This window comes from Varanus komodoensis, unplaced genomic scaffold (assembly GCF_004798865.1).
Source record: "Varanus komodoensis strain SLA01 unplaced genomic scaffold, ASM479886v1 scaffold33, whole genome shotgun sequence".
NCBI lineage: Eukaryota > Metazoa > Chordata > Lepidosauria > Squamata > Varanidae > Varanus > Varanus komodoensis.
Genome location: NW_025335817.1, coordinates 3019312 through 3044854, shown reverse-complemented (window position 1 = coordinate 3044854; position 25543 = coordinate 3019312). Strand labels below are relative to the sequence as shown.

At 48.5% G+C, this 25543-nt stretch overlaps 1 protein-coding gene across 5 annotated transcripts in view; it reads right to left on the bottom strand.

The window, feature by feature from the left end:
• Nucleotides 1-20953, bottom strand: part of USP3 (ubiquitin specific peptidase 3) — a 31058-nt gene extending 10105 nt beyond the window's left edge. Inside the window, exons 1-7 of one of the 5 annotated variants that reach the window (XM_044438650.1) lie at nucleotides 20793-20953; nucleotides 7898-7958; nucleotides 6946-7077; nucleotides 3763-3846; nucleotides 3040-3121; nucleotides 2384-2466; nucleotides 1820-1933 (exon numbers count right to left, since the gene is read on the bottom strand). In XM_044438650.1, the coding sequence (XP_044294585.1) occupies nucleotides 1820-1933; nucleotides 2384-2466; nucleotides 3040-3121; nucleotides 3763-3846; nucleotides 6946-7077; nucleotides 7898-7958; nucleotides 20793-20883 (647 nt within the window). In that variant the 5' untranslated portion in view covers nucleotides 20884-20953. Of the gene's footprint in view, nucleotides 1-1819; nucleotides 1934-2383; nucleotides 2467-3039; nucleotides 3122-3762; nucleotides 3847-6945; nucleotides 7078-7260; nucleotides 7849-7897; nucleotides 11788-19639; nucleotides 20433-20792 lie in introns of those variants that run through there. The other 4 variants (XM_044438649.1, XM_044438652.1, XM_044438653.1 and 1 more) reach the window with 4 other exon arrangements.
• Nucleotides 20954-25543: the final 4590 nt, after the last annotated feature.

Genomic DNA, 25543 nt, shown 5'->3' with positions numbered 1-25543 from the left:
GTCCTGAAGAAAGTAACATGAACCCTGTGCTACGCTGCTTCTCCAAGCAGTGCGATAAACACCTAGGAATTCTAGAGATTTCCAAGGCAGGCTAGGGAAATGTGGAACCACATGAATAAGAATTATTTTGCAGTTACAGCTGAACTGGACACCAGCGTGTGAGATACCCATTTTATGAACCACAAAGAAGCCAGTCGAGATCCCTCAGACACGCACGCAACACAGTGGGTTCTCACGTTAAAGACCCCGGGGGCTCTGTGGTCATGGGCGACAATGGTGTGCTTGTATTTGCACAGAAACGGTGTTGCAGGACCAGCATGCGTGCGAATACAAGTGAATGAGAGCAAGGAAGGAAGGCCGGCAGGCTGTGGGGCTGGCTGAAGTGGAAGGCGACTTGACTCCCAGGCACTCCTGTGCATGGATTTTGAACCCTGACCAGTTACCGATTTTATCAACTGCCCCATGGCTGCGCTCACCTACTTTGCTTTCTTGCTTTTCGCTCGTGACTGTCTGAAATACGTACGCACCCTTACCGGACAGCATCAGAACCAGAGTCCTGTTCAAAGGCTATTCGGTTTATTACAGCACAAGCTTTTGTGTTTAGAAATCTGGCAGATGGTGCTTTCCCCCACCCACTTCTTTCCATGCCAGGAAAATGCTGACCTGCCAAACTTCCTTGTGTTCAATGAAACAGGCATGGCCGGTAAAACACTCAGTCATAATCTCAGGTTCAGCTGTAACTCAAAGCTATCCTTCCCAGGTGAACACACAGATGCTGGCATGATGCCGGAGTGAAGGGGCAGCTTGTAGAAGCAAGCTGCTCATTCACAAGGTAGCCTATTGAGTCAGGATACCTGGCTTAGCATAAGACCTGAACATGCCACGGAAGGCAGGCCCGAGATCCGTGCACCATACACTGATCCTGTAAATATATCGCTATATCACACGAAAGAAATCTTGTCTGGAGTGCTGCTAATGCCCTCATTATTTACTTGTGGCCTGCGGGCAATGGAAGATACTGTGACATGCACAGCAGGCAGCGGCAGATAAAAGGTGAAACAGTATTGTGTTAGCCTCTTCAATCTCCATTTTGATCAATGAATTAATTCGCTATTTTTTTCAGTCTCGGCAGCTATTCAGATGCATATCCACTCTCAGATCCAGGGGTAGTAGCTTGCCCCAGTCATATTGACTCTTCCTGTGTCTTTACAAGGAAGAACAGCATTTAAAAAGGGGTGGAAAAAGGGAGAGGTAGAGCAGTATTGTCCGCATTTTTCGGTTAATAGCCAAGGCCAAAAGAGTGATTTGCCTAAGGCTGCTGAGGGCTTTGAAGCTCACCTGCACAGAAAGTTAACTAGTGAATTTAGCTATGCTACATTTATTTGAACACGTATCTCCCTGATCACCTCATGCCACTCCGGTTTTTCCTTATCGGATGGCCAAGAAACAACCGCATGCAAACAAATTATTTGTTTGGAAATTATGCTCCTCGGAAGCAAAGCCGCAGCACACGTTCCCTGCACCACAAAAAGGATCCCATGGACAAACTACCCTTCCAGCTTTATCAGACATAGTCCCCTGGCAGGATTGTGCCAAACTGCTGGTCTCTTGCAGGCGAGGCACCTTCCCACACCAGTAAGCAGAGCCTACGAATGACCGGCTCTGCTTCCAATCCTTTCATCTTTGGGGCCGCACTGGTGCGGCAGTCGTCCCACGGTGACTGCGCCAGAACATACCAGCGCTCCCCCTTCCGCTCACCATCAAACGAAAGCCATCAGGGAGCATCATCTGCGCGATTCCCTAGAACTCAGATACTTACACGCTGTTATCCCCTTGGCTGCGGGTGTGGTAAGTCCGCCGGCCTGCGGTCTTTCCATTCCGAAGTTCCACAGCAGGCAGCTCCTTGAAGTAGCAGCAGAACTGCTGGATGTTACTGTTGGAAAGATGGAAATGTGAACCGGAAGCACGTGGCAGCGAGAGTGGAAGCAAACTGCAGGACAACTATTTCCTCTGGGAGTAATTCAGCCATGAATAGCTGAAGGGGAGCTTTAGAAACCATGCACACTACATGCGGACCCTTCGGAGCTGCATTTGGCATTCTTGCCTGCGAACACACGCCCACCAAACCAGCACAGCGGAGTCGCCCTTCCAGCACCGCGGGTGATACAAGGTGCCTTGCGCACATGTGCTGCTGGCGGGAATGCGGAGAGACAAGAACGTGGAGAGCTGCACGGGGGTGGAAAAGGCAGGGCTGCTGCGTGGGGCTCGGTTCAGATGCACCGCACTGAGCAGTCCAGCTGAGAAGACCCAGACCACCAGGCATGCCAACGACCCGGCCCAAGAACCAGCTGAGGGAATCGCATGTTACCGAAACGGCGAGTACCTGAGTGACTGGAGGATGGCATTCATAAAGCAGGTGTTCCCCAGGTTCCGAAGGCCTGTGGCGCAGAGGGTGGTCGTGCTCCCCTGCAAGCCAGAGCAGCCAAGACAGGTAAGCCCTCTTGCGACTGCCACCCTCCCCCTTTAACCAGCCTCCCTTCGAGGGAGGGGGCACAGAAAAGCAAACACCTGAAGCCACTCCTACAGGTTTACATCTGCCATCCATGTGGATAAGCTGCGGACTGCTTAGAACACACGAGTCACGGATTTTATTCAGACTCGTCAGGCTTTCGAGCACTCATGGAAGGGTCGAACCTTTCCTTCCTCAAGCAGAATGGTAACTAGCCGCCAGATAACAGGCTCCTTGCGCAGGCAGGCAAATTCAAAGCCTTTTTGTTGGCCGAAATCATCACCTGCTTGGCAGAGGCTTCAATATTCAAATCTAGATGTCCAATAATTGACCAGAGGCAGAAACATGTGCATTGCCAGTACTGAAAATGTCAAGCAGGGGCCTCCAGGCAAGAACACGCAAGAAAGCTATGCTAAGGGCCCAAGGCATCCTCTTGGAAATGACCTCCTCCAATTAGTGAGCCATGTTCCAAAGCTATCAAGCTAGGAGCACTGGCTCAATGACCCCAAGAACAATTACCCTGTACCTACATTTATTTTTAACAATTTGCTGTTTAAGGAGGAGCCCTCCAGAAGTTTTCTTTTCCTATGTCGGTCTGCTGTGAAAGCTGAACTGTAGAAAAGGAATAAACTGGCTGTTAGGACATGTTAAGGAATGCAAAGGAGAAGACACTAAATACATATTTAGCTACAATGTCTTAAAAATCATGTATTCCCTTCTGCAATGCCTCCTTGACATGCAATCAAGAGACCTATCATTCCTTTCTTTAGCAAACAGTTTTCTTAAAATAGATTTCCATATTCCCCAGAGCGGAGGCTCAAACCCAGTTCTATTTTCAATGGCATGTAATCATATAATATCCAAATTAATCTGATTAGGTTATGCTGCAGCAGATGCCCTCAAGCGTGTCCTAATTAGAATTAAAAATCCCCATCTACAACGACAAACTGCTTTCTCAGTCAAAGGACACTTGGCAGAGAATTCCCACAAGAGTCCATCTCTGCTCAGAGAAGCGTTGTTCGGACATTCACCAAAGACAGCCGTTTGAAAACACACAACATCCGTGACAGAGCTCTGGTCCTGGGTTCCAGGCCAGCCCAAGACCTTCTGGCATCCAAGCCCATCTAAGGTGAGAGGTCTGGAGAACTTCCCAGGGACATGCATTCTGCTCCAGCTAGTGAAGGACACAGCACATCTGAATGCCACCACAAAGGTACATAACTTGCAGACAAAGGAAGGTGCAAACAGCTTACTTTTCCAAGTTCTGAAGGTGCTCCCGGACTTTCTGTACCAGGCCAAGCTTGGTATCGTTAACTACAAAGTCATCACAGCGATAACTAGAGAGAAAATACACACGAATCAGCAAACCAGCAGGTTTCAACACAGCTTGGGCCATCCTGGCACTAGTGTGGGGTTACTGAACTGGCTGTTGAGAAGAGGCAAAGAGCGTTCACCGCCTCCTTTCAGACTGAAAAGTTCCTGCCCTTAGGAACTGAAGAGGCAGCAGCGTTAAAGGAGGGAAACAAGGGGGGCCTTCCATGAAAAGTTTCGCCTCTTCGAGGAACGCTCTTGCTCAGGATTCCTACCTACCCACTAGGAGAACTGGCAAAGCTCGGAGGGGTTTCAGCAGGGCATTCTGCCCCCCACCCGGTTTTGCTTTGACGGGCAACATTCCACGGCTACTGGGCAGGGTTGCTTGGGTTTCCGCAAGCCACCTGGTTCGCTCGAGTGTGCCCCTGCCCCCTGCCCTTCCCGAGTGCCCCCACGCCGGCTCCGAGACTTTCGGCACTCGCAGGATACGAGCTCAAGGGGTGCATTCCGACTTAACTAAAAATACTCCTGCGCGCATTCTGACCACCCAAGAGCCACCAGTGGCGGTCACATGCCTCAGCAAGAGCAGCACTGCGGGGCAGGGCCTGCCCGGCTGGAGAGACCGAGAGGAGACTCCCGGTGATGCCAGCCCATGTGCTCAGAGCACAAGCCCCAGGCCCTTTCCTCACCCCCAGCCGCTTCAGTCACGCACGGCCTTTCTCCTAGATTCTCCAGCCTCAAGTGATAGCACACTTGTGAACCGGGGAAGCGATGGTCTCTAGCCTGGGCACAATTTGTACACTGTCCTAGCATGGCTTATGAAAAATCATGTTAGCACATACAGATCCACAGACAGAGCTTTAAAATCCCGACCGAGAGGCATTTGTTTCAAATGTAAACTTACTAAACTCCCTAGCTGGACGTTTCTGCCACGGCACAACAGCCATTCAGACTACGACTAAATATCTGACAGCCGTGCTGCTTTTGTTTCTGGTTACGGCGTTCATTTCCTCATAATTGCATTACCACAAGCAGGCCACACACGGCCCCTCCTCAGCTTCACAGCAGATGAAGGAGTGGCTAAAAGCTGGAAAGCCCAGACAAAGTCACTCCTCCCTTGCCTGCTTGGAAATGCAATTGCTGCCACTGGATTGCGCGCTGGAAGCCTTTGAACACATCAGGAAGTGACTGCAAGACGAATCACAGCAGATGTCGGCACTACAAAGCAACCACCAGACAAGACAGAAAGCCGTGTGGCCTCCTGCCAAAGGGGGAGGGGAAGGAATAGACCAAAGCATGGAAATTCAAAACCCCATTACAAGACCAACTGGAGTTCTACAGACAAAAAGGCCATAATGAGTGACATTAGTAAAATACTCAGCTCTCAGCACCACGTGACACGCTGCAGAAGCAGGAAAGCAGAAACCGGCCTGCTCTGGTTCAATCGCTCAGCCCAAGTCAATCGAGGAGCACAAGGTACAGCCAACTAAAATACTCCCCTTCTTGCAATCAATGAAGAAAGCATAATGTGCCAAGATGCTCTTAGATGTGCTCTGCGGATAAACTAGTTTCTGCTTGAGGCTTTATCTTTTGGCCCCCGTGGCTCCAGGGTCGTGCGCTCCCATAGTCCCCATCATTGCCCAAAATAGCTTGAGTCAAGTTGAGGGGCGAATAGCTGATAGTTCTAACTTTTACTTCACCAACTCAAGAAATACTTCAGCTTTAAAAAGAAGCCTTCACATTTTTGCTAACTCCCCATATCCTCTCCATCCACAACAGGACCAGGCAGTCTGCACTGGAGGTCAAGGCTGGAAAGGTATTTTGAGCCAGAGGAGGGGGGCAAAAATAAGCAGAGAGAGCTGGAACATTAAAGTAACGTAGCAAGAGCATGTTAAGGGAAAGGTGCTTTCTTGAACTGCTGAACCGTGGAACTCCTGTCCTTGCATACTTCTCCCAAACTCTACAAGGCCCCCGAGGCCATACTGCATTAATCAGGTTTGTTTAACTTAGTGAGTGGGATACAGGTCACCTCACGGGAGGCAAGCAGGATGCAAAGGGGAGCCTGTTTTAAACTCACAAGCTATGGTTGCAATACCTCCTGCTGTCCCGCTGACAACATAAAGGGAAAATGCCTGAGAATATGTGCTATTTCTGTTAAGGTAGCCAAGGTAAATCACCTGGTTGCACACAACATCCCCGTGCCGCCCAGGGGAGCAGCTGCTACCGGTATGATCTGTGTGAAACCAAGCACTCTGCCCTAAACCTGTGGGAGCGAAATGTACAGATTCCCCAAAACGACAAGAAGCAACCAAGGGAGCAGGAGGAATCAGGTCATGTAGACATCAGACACCTGAAAGTGATGGAGGGAGGGTCTGGCTGACCGTCTGCACCGCCATCTTGTTGCTGGCTGGACATGTGCAGGCCAGGCCAGGCCAGGCCAGGCCAGGCCAGACACAGCTGGGCGTGAAGGGCAAGAGCACACACACGAGAGCCCGCACACAACGTCCACGTTTAGGCCAGCTTCACGCAGAATTAGCACACACTTTGGAATGCTGGCACAGGACAGTGGCTGAGAACACACATAATGGCAAACTGCACATCTAAAAGGAGTTCCTCGCTCCTGTGCATCCTCGTCCCGCGCGCAATGAGGCTAATGCGCTATTTCCTGAGTTTTGGCATGTGATGGCCGGCACTTGCTGGCACACCAGGTTAAACACTGGCTCAAACTCAGCCATGCAACTCACAAAGTCTGTTCAATGAACTGTGTAGAACTTTGTGGGAGTTAATTATCTGGGCTAACCTTTGGGGCTTAGGGTTGGAAAACCAAACTCTGAATAGTCTTACAAAAGCTTAAGGAAATTTCAATGAACTACACCAACCAAGATATTTGGTTCAGACAACCAGTGCTACCTTCTTTACGTACCTTGTGCCTTCAGAGTGGGACAGACATACAAACAGAAGTAAGTAAACAGTTTGCAGTGTGGTGGTGAATAGTCTAGTCTAGGGAATCCCCATTTAAACCTGCTATTAAATGGCCTTCAGTAAACAGCCCCCTCTGACTCCATCCACCACTTACATATACAAATGCTGTTACTATCACTGAAGTGCTGGAGAAAGGAACTTACCAATATGTACTGTAACTACTGCAATCCATGCACACCGTATGTTGAACCTTCTCTTGCTTTTCTGTTTTCTTGTGGCTAATTAAAGAAGCTTGGGCGTCTTCATAATGTTTCTTTGCATGGCCATTTACATATCTTAAAGAAGAACATGATAGGAAAAGATCTCAGGAGGCGTCTTCCAAAATACCATTAATAAATCTCAGAGTAGCAAAGGAACTCGAGGTGCAATCACACAAGCCTTCGTATTACCATCGCCCTCAGGTTTGCAGTGCTAACATACTGCAAGTTTCATGAGTACTTCAGCAGAAATAGCCATACCTTTGCCTTTGGGAATTTTTGCTCAATTAAGGTTTTGTTACTGTCACTGTTGGTGGTGGTGATCCAATATGGACCAACATGGACCTCTGAAAAAAAAGGCAATTTTGTCTTTCCAAATTATCTGCTAACTTAAGTAAAGAGCAATACTCTTCTCTGTACATGTTCTAATTGTGAAATATTTTGCACCTCAATATGGAGAAGTCAAAGGGACATCTGGTTTTAGGTTGCAGGACAGGGTGACAGGAGGAGGACTAGCTATCTCCTCATGGGGAGAGGACTGCCTCTTAAAGGACTGCCCCCAAAACACGGGCAGCAGAACGGTAGGAAGCCACTGTTTTTCTGGAAAGATGCCAGCTTAAAAGCAGCAGCGACCTCCCTTTTGGCCAGATCAAACACAAAGCGTGAGATCACGGTTCCTTGCGCTGCGCTGAAGGCGGACGGGCAGGCCAAGCCTCTGCCGGCACCGGGCTGCCCAGCCCTTCTGCTCCTGCCTGGGCATGCCGGAGCGCCAGCCACTTCGGCTCCGCATCGCACCATGCCGCGAGTACGACGCCATCTATTTTAGTGCAAATGTGGCGAGCTTCTGAAGGCAATGTCGACTCTCCTGCATTCTTGCCAAGGCGGGATCCACACCTACCTCCCACAGTGGACGCTTGAGCAAGTCAGGCAGATCCATGGACTTTTGTTAGATCGGCACACTGTGGGGCAGAAACAGACAGACAATGAATTCAATTGCGCAGTATGTGATGTGGTTACACGCGCACGTTTCTCAGCTATGTAAAGCCCTCTTTTTCAGTAGAGGTATGGAACAAAACATTTTCTCGCAAGGCATGTTTACAGCATCAGTGGTTCTGAGATAGCTGTAGCACCCGAAAAGAGAAATCTGGCAGAGTGAGGGTGGGTGGCATGTGAATGTTAACTAGGGGGTGGACGGCTGGATTTAAAGTTTAAAATTCATATTTATTCTGATTTCATGATGAAATGCTCTCTACTTCACACTCTGCTTCCTCCCTCTGTTGCATAATTTTCTGTTTTTGCATATTCAACTATCTAACAGTAAGTTCAAGAACACCACAAAAGCAAACTTACGATCTTAATAGGAAGAGACTGTTCTTTCTAAATGAATCGTTTTGCCCACTCCCTGCCCTAAGTGCAGAATCACACAGAGGTTGACTATAGTTTGTCAGTTCATACATGATACCAAACCGTGGCGAAGTTGCCTTACCAAAATGTACTGCCAGAACGGAGCAGTCACACACATGCTGAAAATATAGTCACACTTGCAAAAATAACCATGCTTTTCTAGGTATGAAATTAAAGAGTTTCTGATCAAACTTCCTTTCCAGCAATGGTCAAGAGGAAAAAAAAAAAAAACCAACCAAAGAAGGCAGCTGTTCTGAAAGCTGCTACTGAAGTGCCTACAAGAGCAATTGCCTATTTGGTCCAGTTGTATTTTTAGCATAGCTTCAAGTATGTGTATAGTAGAGACACGGCCAAAAAGAATCTGTGATGCCATAAGGCAGCCTGAATCGAGTCACATGCCTCTTTCCATCAGCATCCTTTTAACATTTTCCATTGCATAACAGAGATGGGGGAAGAGGGGAGAGAGGCTGTCGTTTACAGTTTAATAACTTGGGAATCTGCTATGTTTGTTTTTTTATTTACATGCCAGTCAAAGCAATCTTTCCAAATCATTAAGGACACTGTTTCAAAGAGCAAAATATCTAAGCCAAAAAACAATATTTAGCTTTCAAATGTGGCATGTCAGATGATCTTTTAAACTTCAGACAAGCTATTATGACCTTCCTATTTAGCCCGGTTGTGAGTTTGGCACTTTCACTCTTCACATTACACTAGCAACTCTGACAAAAACCTATAAGGAAGGCCACTACCAGCTGCAATGCATATCACAAAGAGCAGGGCCCAAGCAACAATACTGAGTAGAGAAGAGCAATATACGGCTCTCCAGACACAGCAGGGCTGCATCTCCATCATCCCTCAACCAGGCTATGTTGACTAAGGCAGGTGAGCACTGCAGTGCAGCAACCTCTGGAGGGCCAAAGGTGCCTTACCCAGATGGAGCACCTTGCCTAAGCACACCTACTAAATTTATATGCGAGAAGAACGGAACAGGGACTTCCATGTTCACCCTTGCTAAGCACAGAGGCCTCAGTTCTCAAAAATCCAACCCAATTAAATAAATACAAAACGTAGAGCTTTATGTTCCAACCGCATTTGAGTTCTCTATGGGTCTTTTGCTTCCACATGGGAGGGAAAAGGAAACTGTAGTAGAATAAAACGGCAGATAAACAGGACAAGGCGTTTCTTTGTACGAGTAAATTGCATCCGTATGTACCTACCTGGACCTTAAGATCATCTTTTGGGGTCCTTCTTAGGGAGCCCCCTCCAAAGGAATAAGGAGGGTGGCAACCAGAGGAAGGGCCTTTTCAGTTGTGGCACCCCATTTATGGAATAAGCTCCCCAAAGACGGATGTCTGGTGTCTACTCTTTCTTCTTTTTGGCACCAGATGAAACCCTTTTTATTTTCCAGGTATTTTAACAGCTAATTTTTAGTTTTAATATTGTATTTTATTACGTACTACTGTCGTACCTATGTGCCAACTTGATTACGGTTGTTGTGAACTTGGTCTTATTATGGTTGTTTCATTGGTTTTACTGTTCTACTTTATTGTATATGGTATTTCTGTTTATATGTTCTCCTGACTTTGCTAACAACCCTTTTGAAAAATGAAGCAAACAAATAGATAAATAAAACCAGGAAACAGTCCCTACAAAGGAACTGAGCCAGGAATCTTCAGGTAATCCTGAAGGCAGCTTTAAACAACGCACTTCTAACAGGCATTTAATAAGACCTGGTGTCACTGCCTTGCAAGTCTCCATTGTCTGAAGATCTGCCTGACTTCTTGGAGACAATTAAAGCTGCAGCTAAAAATACAACCGGCCAGTTCAAACAAATGAGCAATTTCGCCCTTCCTGCAGCTCTGATCTCATTGCCAGCCTCACAACTCCCTTCCCACAATGCATCTGCTTGGCCCCATACGAGCTTTCTTCCTCTTCTGAAGCTCCTCCTTCATTTATCCCTTTTCCCCTTGCCTGTATACCTTCACATGATGTTTGGCCTTCAGAAAACATGCAATATTTCATTACTGTGTTTTTAACTGCTGTTGAAATATTGTTCACTATGTTGTGAGCTGCCCAGAGACACTATGGCTAATGGGGCAGCATACAACCAAACACACACATACACACACACACTAATACTCTTCACAAGTAATTAGTGTACATCAGCCTTACCCAACCTGGCACCCTCCATATATTTTGAATTACAGCTCCAAGAATTCCTAGTCACTGGCTAGGGGTTGATGGGAGCTGATGTCCCGGCCGTGAGAGAGCGACTGACCTACATGAAGTCACAGCTGTTAAGTGGAGAGGTAGAGCAGAAAGACAAGCTGATGGCAGCCAAGTTTTAAGCATATGTAACATCAATTAACTGATGTGACATGGGCAATATAGTCTTGCCGCCCTGACACCCAGGCAGTACACTAAAAAAAAAAAAAAGGCTATCTTCTCTAACCATCGACACTAACAAGATCTGCTGACCTAGAGAAACGGTAATGTCCACACTTCCAGGGAACCAACTAGGCAGAAAAGAGAAGGAATATTTACATAACAGAAGCAGGGGATATGGGAAGAGCCAGTGTAATAGTGTGGCTGTTTATAAGTTTACTCTGAATGCTTCTGTAAAAGAAGAATTAGCTCTCAGCCGCACCACACTGAAGCCCAAATATCATCTACCAAGTATTCACATGCCCAGTAAAAGACTGGCTTTCCATTCTGCAATCAAGATGTTATCAAACTGGCTGAGCAAGAGCACAGAAAGTTGTTTTGCACATGCGGGAAAAGAGGAAGGAGGTACAACCTTGGACTGCAGTCACAACCCCTTCCCTAATCAGCCTCAAAACATGTTGCTACCCAAATGCCCAGGAGGCAGTGAAGCAACAATCTGTGTATTAAACATTTCCTTGATGCAATAATCCCTTGTTTAGAAAAGCTACTTGGATGCTTACTTTCTAGCTCTCAGATAACATGGAACAGCACAGGAACCAAAAGCCTCTTATTCTGAAAACTACCACTCCTAATTCAGCAAACTGAAAATCACACTTGACATTTAAAATTGCAGGGAAGAGAACACAGCAGGTATCCTTGCTTGTAAACACAGACCAGCTGTGAGGAGAATTTGGAAATGATGAACTCTTGACTGAGGAAGGAAGGTAGCATACCGACTGCAGCTTTGCCTGGCTCTTGGCAGCGGAATTTCATTAGCCTCCCAAGTTGTGAGGACCGCACTGCAAGGCACCACGCATGACGCCTCACCAGTGCATAAGCATCAGCTCAACTGAGGCACATCATGGTTTGGCTGCTAGGATTGGCCTGAACCCTAATATAGGGCTAAAGTTCCAATGAAAATAGGCCAATTTGGAAAAACCCTTCCTTGAGGAGCTTTTTCTGCACAGTTCATCATTTCTGCCCATTCCATACACATTCCAACCATCAAAATCTTACAAGGACACCTCGCTTTTATAACCCTAACCCTACCCTGGTGCACATCCCTAACCCTAATATAGGGCTAAAGTTCCAATGAAAATAGGCCGATTTGGAAAAACCCTTCCTTGAGGAGCTTTTTCTGCACAGTTCATCATTTCTGCCCGTTTCATACACATTCCAACCATCAAAATCTTACAAGGACACCTCGTTTTTATAACCCTAACCCTACCCTGGTGCACACCCCTAACCCTAATATAGGGCTAAAGTTCCAACAAAAATAGGCCAATTCGGAAAAACCCTTCTTTGCCTAGATTTTCTGCACAGCTCATCATTTCTGCCCATTTCATACACATTCCAACCATCAAAATCTTACCAGGACACCTCGTTTTTATAACCCTAACCCTACCCTGGTGCACACCCCTAACCCTAATATGGAGCAAAATACCATTGGAAATAATGCGATTTTGAGAAAGCCTTCCTTGAGGAGCTTTTTCTGCACACCTCATCATTTCTGCCCATTCTAAACACATTCTAAACATCAAAACCTTACCAGGACACCTCCTTTTTCTAACTCTAACCCTAACCCGGTACACTCACCTAGGCTGGCTGCTAGGTTGCCCTTCAGTTTCATTAGAACAGGGGCAACGCGCAAGTTTTCTAGGTGTTGCATACTAATGTCAGATTAACTTAAAAATAGGTGGAATGATGGCTGATTCAACACTTAAAACTCTACAAAGAACTTGTTCCTCTTTTGACCATGAAAAAGCATCTCGATTTGGGGTAACTTTTGTTTGCCATTATGTTTAAATCAGGAAAATCACAGTTTGACTCCAGTCTGGAATTTGAAACCACTTCCAATTCAACAAACCATCGCTGCAATCTAATTAACCATAGTTTAACCAGTTCTGACAACACTGAAGCAGCGTCACTACATGCCCAAGAACGAACTGGCCGGCTGTGCCTTCCCAAACTAGGCCTACAGCTGAACAGGGCTGCTGGCAGGCAACACTGGAACTGGTCGGCACGATTGCGAGAAGAGAGAAGCATTTCTTCACACCCCAACTGCTGTGTCTCGGGGATGATGAAAACTAATTATAACCCATCCTATATTTTATATCCTCCTTTCTAACCAAGCCATTGCCTATGAGGTATGTGCATGCTAGAACACTAGCAAGCTGACAGGGATTCATTTTCTAAGCACCAGGACCAAATTCCAACTTCTTTGGAGCAACTTTAGTGGTTAACTTCTTTCCGGGCCTGTGATCGAGATAGAGTTGATAATGAGGAAGGCATACAACAAATCAGCCCTTGCTCTGGATGGGAGACGTCTTCCAGACTACTTTCAGATATGCCATAAGCCCTGTAAAAACCTGAACCAAGTCACATGCCTATTACCTACCTCAAAGGCTTACTAAATGGGAGACTGTTATGCACACCATCCTGAACCTCTTGGAAGGGCAGAATTAATAATCCTATAATTATTAATTATAATTGATAATTCACTTTAAAAGTCCCATTTCATAACAGCTAACTCATTTGTTTCTGAAATCAGCATACATTTCAAAACAGTTGCTGATAAACCCTTTTGTGGCTGTAAAAATACATGGTCATTAGTTGACCAGCCAAATGCAGGACCTTAGAAGCACAAACCAGTTACAGCCCAGTGTAGGCTTCTTTCCCTCTACAAGAATGCACACAGTTCATTGAGGTATTCTGAAATCAGAGAACTAAGGATCAACAAACTGAGAGGCACAATCAGCTGCGTGGGTTAAGTTTCTGTGAAAAGTCAGGTCTCCTTCATGAGAGGGAATCCAGACACACCCTAAATGATGTGCCTTTTCTTTTTGGGGGAGAGTAACTTCACCTAAAAACCACAAACTCCCCAATACCTGGGAACATAACCTCCAGCTGGTGCTGTGAATTTGCAGAATAGTGCAACATGAAGAGCTGCAATTATTTTTTTAAAAAAACCAGATTCCCTCTTTCTGCCCACAACCTGTGAAAGTACTAGGAAAACACAGAGGTAAAACTGGAGGATCATATAATCATCTGAAGCACCTGGAAACACCTGTGAGGGATGCCAAGTACACACTGAAAGCCTCATCTAGAAAAGAATTCCAACTTGCCAAAATTTAGTCAGTACAATATGGTTTAGGGATGCCCTAAGTCACAGACAATTTGATGGCACACAATGCATGTTATTGTATGATAAACCAGATCTGTACTCTAGGTTCTTAGGCCTAAAACAAAGCCTTTTCTCAAGCAACCTTTCACAGCCCCAGTGTCATCTGTAACATTCTGACAAAAGGCCCTACACAACTTTGTCATTTTTAATGCTCCAGTTATGATTTCTAGAATGCTGTGCTCAGAAATTTCCAAATTCTGGTTCTGCAAACTCCAGTCGGTTTTGCTGCCAACTAAATGAACACTCAACAGCTGTTATGGCGGTAGGAGATCATTTCCTCCTGGGAAGGGAGGAGGCCGGCAGCCATGCAATCTGCTGCTCATTTCTTAATAGTAATTAAGAGTGCGTCTCTGCTGGCCCTTTCAGCAAAATGCAGTCTCATGCAACAGGGGCAGCTTCTCTTTTTTCAAGGAAATTTTTACCCTGAATTTATCCTATCACTATGCCAACAATTCTGTCGGTAAGAGTTGCACAAGTGAATACAGCCAATTTATTCCTCTCTGTGGTTGTGCAATACTGTGTTGGAAAAACACCACACCTGAACTGTCTGGGGAGTTTTCATTACACAACTGGAACAATAAGGTATGAGTTGTACAAATTCAATTGCATCAGGCTGGTCCAGCCAAAGCAGTCAGCAGAGATCAGCCAGCAAGTGTGCATGGCAAGGCAAGGATTTTTCAGAGTACCGCTTGCTACTGTCGATTAACTTAAAAATAGGCAGAACATTAACTTATTCAGTGCTTAAATTGCACAGAAGACCACACTTACATTTTGGCAAAGAAAAAGCATAGGTAGACTAAGAAGAAGCAATAAGGCTTGAACTCTCGGCTTCCTTAGGAATCACATTCAGCAGTGCCCTTTTCTGTGTGCAGAACAGTCCCTGAACTAGTAGAAGTCTCTGCTAACAGAAGGCACCATTCTGTTTTCGCCAATTTCCCCTTTCCTCCTGTAGCCCTTGCTTTGGCTCATCCCACACTGTTCCAGAGGATCCCTCTGCTCTCTGGAGATCTTCAGAGCCCACAGGGGGAAAGCGCCGAAACGCAGTCCCCAACACTTCCATCAACAAGACCAAAAAACCTTTATAAATAACCCAGAATCACAAGATTGTCTCTTTCTGAACTGGCCTGGCCTGCTAGGGGCTGTAAAAGGAGGGACGTGGAACTGAATCTGTGCAGAAGGCAAGAAGGCAGGGGGTTCAACTCCCCGGGCAACCTGCTTCATTTCTATAGGCAGAGAAGGGATGAAGCACTCCATGGAATTCCTGCCCACCTGTAGTTACCAAGTTAGTCTTTAAATACAAACCTTCCCCTTTATGAACCTGAGTGGCAGTAATGCCTTAAATATACCTCAGAGGATTATACAGATAAACGCAGGGCCTTGTTCTAGATAACGAGGCACCACCGGGTTTGAGAGGGTTTCTAAATTTTCTAAATAAATAAGGTTGCTCTGTTTAAAAAAAATGGCAAGGCAGGTGACCTGTTGTCCCCAAGGCTGCACCTGCTGAGCAAGCCTAGCAGCGCTGCTGCCTAAACAGCAGTGCTGCTTTGCCATTTCAGGGCTCCAACGTGGCATGCTCCCAAAACAATTCCTCAATCGCCACTACCCCAACTTTTAAGGTTTTTAATTCCCCCACAGCAGCACTGGCATATCCAAGCAATGGTTCAGGAGCAAGAGAACGTTTGCGCCTCTGTAGCCTGCCGTAACATGTCAGCTTTCCACTTCCCAATAACTATGCCTACTCTTAGTTGAAAAGGTAATACTGAACAAAGAGAGAGCAACCTTTTATTTTCCACAGGGCTCTTTTCTCTTCTGGGGTCCTTTCTTTGTGGGATCTTAATGGACATGTCAGGGGTCCATGTACCCTGCTGGCCTAACTTACCCTGAACTAGGATAGGATTACTATTAATTATACCTAAGCATGCCCTAAGTTTTATCCTTGATCAAAGTAAGTTTGTTGTGATGTCAAATAATAATTCTGCCTCAAACAAATATCAACGGCTGGCATGCTGGCTGGCTAAGGTCAACGTGCAGCTAGAAGAGGAGGAACGCATTCAAGCACCAGAGTTCAACACTGAAAGACTTGTGCATCACTGAAAGGCTTCAAACTTGTTTGTTTTTAATTCAAAGCTTACTGAAAACAGTACTGAGGCTGTACTGAAAACAGTTTTAGTCTTTTTGCAAGGAGTCTTCATAAATCACACTACACCTAGCAAGAAACAGTATGTGAAGGAACTGATTTCAGAAATCTTCCACTGATAAGGAGATAGATTCACACTTTGAGCTTTTCGCTACCACTTTGCACAGTGAAATTTCTTTGTGCTCATGTACTGATTTGATGATTCTTGCATCCACTATAGGCCAACGTATTCCAAGACAGAACAGCACTCTTGGCTGACAATTCTATCTTTGTAGTTGCCAGATGAATACAAAAGACGGCGTGATGCCATTACTACAGTTCTGCATTTATAAATCTGGGCCTGCCATAAAGAAACAAGTCTGGGAAGATAAAAACTGAAGTATTAAATGCCCTTTAGCCAGCATGATGTAAGGGAAGTTTAGGAACTGAAACTGTCTGAAACTATTTACTTCATTACAGACCTCCTCTGAAATATTTCACAATGGTCCTCTGACAGACGCCGGGCCATGTTTCCACTTGGCAAAGGCTAGCTAGCCAACTCAGACAGATAATTCCTAGACCATATGAGTGGCCGTCACAGCCGGCAAAGGACAAATGAAAACCATCTGTTTGGCAAAACAAAACAACTCAAGACCTTGACGTTTATACACTGGTAAAAAGATGGGCTTGTTTTTTTAAGCCCGCTTCAGTTATGTGAAATGTTCTGGCATTCAGCCGAACTTAGTTGAATATTCAGAAATTCCCACTGACAGAATTCCTTTCTAAGGAACACAAAAGGAAATTTCATTAAGAGTTCTGAAATTTCATTCTAAAAATCCCACACAGGGAAATTTGGGATTTGACCCAGGTAATCTCCCTAACGCCATAATGCAAGAAGTCAACAAAGAGCCAAATAATTTCTTACATAGTTCAAAGCCAATTTATACATAGGCTCCTTACAAGGTGGTTTGGATTACTCAAAGAGGGGCGACTGATAAATAGTACACAGTCCCATGTCTTTTTCTTCCCGTTTGTGTTTCGAGATTTTCAACTCTGATGCTGTGTATTTCCCTGACTTACCAATGGCAAAAAGTGAAACTCAAGAGGGAGAAACTCACACTGTTTGGGCACACCACATGGTGAATATCCAAAGCATTAGGGCAGAAGGCAGAATTTTCAACAAGAGCATTACAGTGGCAGTTAAAGCTTTGCCCCATTAAAGTAGCATTAAAGCTTTGCCCCATTAACCATCTTCCAGAATATTCCTCCAACAGCATCAAGGGTTCCCTGCAATTCCCATACAGCACTCCATCAACATAATTTTCAAATATAATATGGGAGAATAAAGATCTAACAGGTCCCCCAGTAATTTGCTGGCTGCTGATAACATAAAATTAAGACAGCTTCTGAAGTTATGCCAATTCAGATGAGCCTCATGCATGTGTGGGAGAGGAGGGAAGAGAGAGAGAAAATATCATATCAAATGGGAATTATGCTTTATTTTTATGAGGTAGATCTTATTAAACATGGCAGCACCGATATCTGAAATATTAAACATATTGTGATGAAACATGGGACACATGCTCAACTATTATTGAGCCCCTAGTAAAATGCTATTTTAGACACTGTAAATGGGAAGAACAAAATAGCTGGTTTGGGTATAAAAGGGTTGCTAATGCACTTCTCACCATCCCGGCGTAACATGACATAAATCAAAAGCAAGCCACCTAGCACATCACATCACACTCATCACCCATGTGTCACGGGGGGTTAGTGTCCAACTACAACTTATGAGACCCAAGTTCTGGCTCCCGCTGGCCATTAAATTCACTGGGTGATTTTGGGGCAGTCACCAACTCTCAGTCTTGCCTGCCTCACAGGATTGCTATGATCAAATGGAAAGGAGAAACTTGTGCAAGAAACCTAAAGCAGCTTACAAGGAAGGCAGGATATTTTTCAAACATACTTATTCCCTACCAAATGAACCCAATTTTGTGGCAGACTCAGATTTCCCAACAGGGAAGTTTGCACAAGTATCAGCCTTGTTAGCCACTTTTGTTCCACTGACAGGAACAGCTCACAGAATGTATTTGCTATCTACAAAGCTTCACTAATGCTTTTTAATTAGGTTTCACTTTGGTCATGTTATCTACTTGGCCTTCCTTAAGAAGGAATCTTCATGACATATGATCTTGCATGACAGCTTCGCTTTCCTGTTGATAACCCTGAGTCAGGAGATCCACCCCTTATGGGTAAGTTTGTAAACATAGTATTTCAAGCAAATCTTTTAAAAAGTATTTGTATTTACATGACTATTTATTCTCCCACAACAGTACAGTGTAAAATAAGTTCTCTTCTAATACTACTTTTTACAGAGTAAAGTAACTAGACTAGCCAAATACAGCAGCAACACCCACCACACCTTCGCTCCAGGATGGATTTACAAAGGTTTAAGTGAGCTAACAGCCTTCAAACACAACACAGAGCAGCCATTTTTCCTCCACAGAAGGGAACCTCAGAAATCATTAGCATAGTTCTCCTTCTCTGGCTGAAGTCACAATGGATGCAATCCACATCCCATTGAATTGCAAAACTCCCATGTTAATAAAGGTTAACCCTTATTAACATTTACAAATTCTAGAGAGCTGCTTTTTGTTAGAATTCCTTAGTTCTAAGAATGAGGCTCCTTAGAGAAGCAGAAGAATTTACAAGTGCAGCCACAGCCAAATTAAACACAAATGCAGCAAGAATACTCTACTACCCATTTACTTCCCTTTGGAAATGCACAAACCTTCAAAAGAAGAGATGTGAACAAGCAACTCCATCACCAGACGCATACTGAAAGCTTAAGACAAGTGTCTTGTGTTTATTCCCAACATTAAATCAACAAAAGGCCTGACATGGAAAGTCTTACATTTCCCTTTAACATACATCTTAATTATGTAAATATTGATTGAGGCCCTGTGTACACATCCAGAGGAATCACATTACCGGACATTTCCTGCTGGGACTTTTTCTTCTGCTCATGTTTTACTGCACTGCATTTACCCTCCAGCATGTTCTAGCCCAGCACATAGACATGGCCTAACTCAAAAATACAAGCTGCACCTTCCAGCACATTAAACCTGCATAGCCTCTTCAACCTCATCTCTGGGGGGTCCTCTTTCCTTCATCACTCCTCTCTCACTAGAACAAAGCAGCTAGTAAGAGATTCCTGCATTCTTTCGGAGATGAAAGCAACCTCCCCGCCTTCTCTCTGAGTTCCTGAAAGAGACAATGTCTCTCTGCCAGGCACATGGTCGGGAGCAAGCCAGCTAGGCTGCAGTCTCCCAAAAAGCTAGACAAAGCTCAGCAGAAACGCACAAATCAAACTTTCCCAAATCCACACAGTGGCACAGGGAAAACAGGCCTAGCAAAAACAAAAGGGAGAAGAGGAGGTCAAGAGCCCTCCTGAAGAAATTTGAAGTGGCAAATTTGGGCTCAGGGAGGTGGAGGCATGGTGGATGTCCCACCTTAAAATGCAGCAGAAAATTTGGTCCCTATAAGGTCTCCAGGCAGGGGCACCATCCCAGGTTGGGGCAGTGGCAAATATCTTTCCTCTTGGTAAAGAAAAATATCTAAGCCATCATGACTCGTATCCTTTCCAGCAACAGCTGCCCCGCATCTCCTCGCCTTGGTGGGACATGAGGAAGAAAACAGCAAGAGAAATGGGAATTCAGTCCAGGATTTGCTGTGGGAGCTTACATAGGAGAGAGAACTTAAAATGGACAGAATGAAAAAGAGATGCACAATATATATTTGTTGGGGGAAAAAACCTTACAATTTAAGGGACAACCTAGCAGGTGGGAAGTATCAGAGGGGCTGAGAAAGAGGTGCCCCTAACCGGCTACTCTAAGAGCAGCAGAGGAGGGAATCCTTGTGAAAGGAAGGGTGTCGCATAGGGAGGCAAAGAGATAAGCTCAAAGCCAATAAAAATCAGAGAGCAAAAGAGAAGAAAAAACAAGCCATGTGCAACAAAGTTAATCAGGTGGACAAATTCCATGATGCGGGCGGGGAAGAAAATGTGGGAGCCCGGAGTTAAGGCAGGCAATGTCGGCCCGAGAACCTGCACCCACAACATTTCTTTACGGACAATTTAAAGATGTTTGCAATCTTGCCTTTAAAAGGCCTGAAAGCCAGAGGAGCGGCCCCCACCGAAGCTCGGGGCGGCTGTGCGGGCGGACCAGCCCCACGAAGGCGGCCGAGGGTGCAAGCAACAGGCAGGAAGCGGGGAGGCAAAGCCCGTGCGCCTGCGGGGGCGCAGCGGCAGAGGAAGCCCGCGCCCCCATCGCAGCAGCCCCACCAGCAGCCTGCGCTTCCTGCCGGGGCGACTTTACCGGGGGGGGGGGGGAGGTCGCGCGCTGCGCGGGCGCGACGCAGACTGGGCAGCCCACGGGAGGAAGCGAGTGAGACCCCCCCCCCACCGGGAGCAGCAAGGGGCGGGCCGGCCTCGGGACGGGGCCCGGGGAGGGGGGAATCCAGGCGACGGCGCGCGCGGGGGCCGGTAAAGGGGCGCCCGGGGCGCCCGGGCCGCCCGGGAACAAAGGAGCCGGCCGGGCACGGGCTGGGGAGGGGCGGCGGCAGCGGCGCCCCGGCCCCGACATGCGGCCCCCGGGGCCCCCTCACCGCTGCAGCACCACGACGAAGGCGAGCCCTGCGGGAACCTGGCCGAGTCGGGCACGAGGCAGACGCTGGAGCCCAGGTGGGGGCACTCCATGGCGGCGGCGGCGGCGGCGGCGGGACGCGAGGCCGGGCCGGGACCGACAGGCTGGCCGAGCGGCGAACCGCGGAGGGGGAGGCGAGCGCGTGAGAGAAACGCGCCTGCGCGCTCGCTCTCCCGCCGTCCCTTGGGCGCGCTCGCTCGCGCGTGGTCGTTCCAGCGCGCCTGCGCGAGGGAGAGCCCTCACCGCCCTCCCCCGCCGCCATCTTCCCCGCAGGCAGGCGGCGCTGTGCTGCCCCCGCATAGCCGGGCGTTCTGAGTGGCGCGCGGAAAGTCACGGAGAAGGGCCGGCTCTAGACTTCCAACTCTCGGTTGAACGTGCGGGGAAGGGGCTCGTGTGTGAGAGGAGCGGGGCTGCGAGAGTGTGCAGGACTAGGCATTGCGGCTAGCCCCTCGCAGCTCTGCATGAGGAAGTGTCCTCATGGAAACCGGAAATGTGGCGGCGCCTTCTCTGCCCGATCTCTAGGGCCGCTCCAGGCGCCGGCTCCTGTCTGTGCCAGGCTGCGGGCTCGCCTTCCGCGCCCCCGATTGGCCCGCTCGTTCCCGGCGAGGTTCTTCCTTTGCCCGCTAGGGGGCGGAAGCGCGCTGCTCTGTGGCGGCCCCTTGCAAGAGCAGGGCTGGCCCGGCGTGAACTCTGCCGGCCCGGGGATGCCGGCGGGCCTGGCAAGGATCGGCCCTGCAAGCAGGCCAAAAACGCTGCAAATAGCGAAGCCGACTCCCCGCCCCAGGACATGTTAGCAGGGCAGGAGGCGGCGAGCCTCGCCCCCCTGCGTGGCCACGTCAGTGCTCGGGCTGGCCGTCCCGCAGCAGGGGCCCCTGGCATGCGAGGGGCTTGCGGGGCTCAGCTCCCTGCAGCATCAGGGCCGGGCCCGGGCTCAGGCAGGGGCTTTGCAGGTGGACGGTCACCAGGTGCAGTTGCCCGCCCAAGAGGGGCTTAATCAGACAGGCAGCCCGCTCCGCACGGAGATGCTGCTCACGCAGAGCAGTTCTTTGCCCCACCCCCCGGAAGGGTGTCCCAGACGCCTGGGTGCCCCACCGCAGTGCTGACCACCTAGGCGTGCAGTTGACCCAGAGAACCGTGTGCTTGCCTGCCTGTGGGCAAACTGGCCTCGGATGCCCTTTGTAGGACACGGAGGCGGCCTCCGAAGGAGCCCGTCCCACAGTCCAGCTAACCCGGTGGCGCCAGCACAGGATTCCCCTAACTTGTGGCCCTCCGGATGTTTTGGACTTCAGTTCCCATCAGCCCCAACCGACATAGTTGATGGTCAGGAGTGCTGGGAGCTGTGTCCAAAACACATGGAGAGCAGCACTCCCCGGCCATGAAGTGCCTCGACTGTTGTTCATTGAAAGGTGGAATGTGCGGAGAACAAATTCAGCTGCACGGGAGGGGAGGGAATCCCCTCCTGAAGCAACACTATGGACTAGAGCCTTTGTTCCTTCCAGCAATTTGAAACCCTTTCATGTGCCTTCGGTGGCCGTATCTGCTCTGGCGGGCAGGGCTCCCTCCCAAGCTTGTTCTGTTGCTGAGCACCAGGGGGCACCAGGCCACCGCATCTGCCCAGCACAAATCCTGAAAGCCCAAAGGCAAGGTATGTGGGGGGGGGGCACGTTTCAGAAAACCACATGTTCATCAGGTCCGGACTTGCATTTCTAAAAATGTACTCTGATGTGCACATTCTTCCACTAAAATAGACATAATGCTTTTGTCAATGGGGGAGAGGGGATGTGATAACTGTATTATATTAACAAGAACAACATCTCCATGCTGCCTGCAGCTGAAGCTCTCGGCAGTTCACAACATTTAAGTCACCCATGCAGATAATCCTGGCCAACTGTAATCTTTTTCAAAGACGTAAAACAAGGAACACAAGCAAGCTTTGGAGGGAAGCTTGGGGGATTCTGGGAGCTCAAATACCTGCTTCTTCCACTCAGCACAACAGTCAAGATCTACACACACGTCATAACATTCCTGTGGGGATGCAATTCTGAACTATGGTCATTCTTTCCACATGCTTTGCTGGCAAATGTTGGAGAAACGGTCAGGAAGGCAGGTTTTGCTTCAGAAGGCCAAGGCCAGTGCACTCTTCTGGTCATTGGCTTTTACAGGACCTGGGGTATTAGAAACATAGAAACAGAGCAAGTCGGAAGGGGCCTCCCAGGCCATCTAGTCTGACCCCTGGCTCCAGCTGGCTCTGCTCACGACATGCCCACCATGTGCATGCCCAGCCTATCCTTGAGCACCCTCACTGATGGGGCCTCAACCACCACCTGTGGAAGCCCATTCCATAAGGGGTCCTATCCATCAGGAAGTATTTCCTGGCATCCAAATTGAACCTTGGTTCCTAGTGCTTGGCTCTGTTGGAGTGCATCCTGCCCTCCTCTGCAGGGAAGAACAGGTCTCTACCCACCTCCGTGTGACACCCCCTCACAGACCTGTATGGCACCAATAGATTCCCTCGAAGTCTCCTCCAGGCTGAAAAGACCCAGTTCCCTCATTTCTGCAGCCAGCCCAGCTGTTGACAGATGGGGTGAGGATGGTGGCTGGGGGGGAGGAGGGTCTTGTCCCATGGAAGGGGACACCCAGCAGGAAGGGGGACCTTGCGCTCCCTCTGCTGGGGCTGGAAAAAGCACCAGGGAATGCACCTGGGTGGCCCACCTTCCACTGGAACATTCACTTGGTGGGCTGCAGTGGGCAGAGATAGCCTAGGGCAGGCTTTCCCAACTGGCCTCCCATCATCCCCAGATAGCCGTGGATGATGGGACCTGTGGAGGGCGCTAGGATGGAGACGAGAGAGACGGAGGGTGCTGGTGTAGGCCTGGCACAGCTCAGCTGCAACGCTTGCGGTCCGGGGGCCTCCTGTGGCACCCCTCAGCCCCGCCACGCCAGCCGCCACGGGCAAGATCGCTGCAGCGGAGGCACCGGTGGGCAGCGCGAGTCCCGGTGGATCGTGCCCCGTGGCACAGAGCTGTCCTCTCCCGCTCTGCTGCCGTTCACTGCACTCAGAAGCTGCCCCCAAAGCCGGGGACCCCGGAGCTGAGCTTGCTTCCTGGCCTTGCCGCAAGGACAACGCAGAAAAAGAGCCATGCGCCCGGCGAGGCCCCCGGCGGGGCTCTTCCATTTCAGACACCTCCTTACCTTGCCCTCAGCCTGGAGACACACCAGCCCTCAGGTCGCCCAAGTTGCAACTGTATACAGAAACTGTCACTTCTCCACTCTCCTAAACCAGACTGTCTGTTGCCAAAATAACTCCCGGACGGTGCTATTTCTACCGCCGTGTGTCTCTTGTAAACCACAGGGCCTGGCCGGGCTGCACTCACACACATCTTTGTTTAACCAACTCCCCGGCTGCACCCCGTATTGTATTGGAAACACCTGGCTTGCGCTAAACCTGGCCTGGTGCCAGTGCATGCGGGACTACGCAGGGCCTGTTCCAGCCCACCCAGTGCGGGGACAGGAGGGGAAGCCTGGCATCTGAGGGGGATGAAAAGGTCGGTCCCGGTTTTCCCGGCCTCTTGCGGCGAGTTGCTGGCCACCAGAGTCTGAGACACACGTCCTGGCGTGGGGGGCCAGGATAGCTTTATAGGCAGGAGAGAATGCCGTTTGGTGCAAAGTGAAGGCAGGTGCAGAAACAGCTGCGTGGCACGGATGGGAAGCGTGGGGCAGCTGGAGACCGGAGTTCCACAGAAATCTTCCCTGAGAGGAGTTTTGAGGACCCTCTACTGCTGTCCCTGCCCCTTTATTTACAGAAATATGCACCGGGCACAAGTTTTATCTGCTAGAGACCAGGGGGTGGAAGTGAACCCCAAAGAAGCGCAGTGCTTGCAACTTGCGCTGTTCCGTGTGGTGATTGCTTTTGAATCGGGCATCCTCATAAGGAAAAGCAGGGAGAAAAACCAGAAAGGCAGTTTAGCACCAGCAGGTGACAGAAAGATGAGCTTGCGGGTCCTAGATCAAATCAGTCTGGAACATTCCCTGCAAGCAAAAATACCACAATGAAAGCTGGTGTGATCTGCATCCTGGGAGGGCAAAACTCCCTGGAGAAGGCAGTCATGCTAGGGAAGGCAAAGGCAGGAGAAAGGAAGACCATCTGTGAGAGGGCTCGATTCCGCCAAGGAAGCAGAGGAGGGCAAGATGCTCTGGAGGGCCCACCCTGCTAGGGTCACCATGCATCAGAAACGGTGGCATGTACCAGCAATGAAGGGGCCCTTTCCAACAACCGAGTCACTAGAAAATATCGCATAAACCCAGTGGCGCAATGCAGTGCGGTTATGCACACGCAATCTTAACATTGCTCTTTAGAAGGCCAGATCCTGAAGATGAAACTCAGATACTTTGGCCACCTAACGAGAAGGAAGGGCTCCTTGGAGAAGAGCCTAATGCTGGGAACAATAGACGGCAAAGGAAGAAGGGGACGGCAAAGGATGAGGTGGCTGGATGGAGTCACTGAAGCAGTTGGTGTGGGCTTGAGTGGACTCCGAGGGATGGTGGAGGACAGGAAGGCCTGGAGGAATGTTGTCCATGGGGTCCTGGGTGGGCTGGACATGACTTTGCGACTAACAACAACAACAAGGTTTAAGAAGAAAAACCTAAGGAGACATCTCCTCAGAACAACTCAGTAAGGGATGCATGTTCAGTAGGCAAAAGGGAAAAACAGGG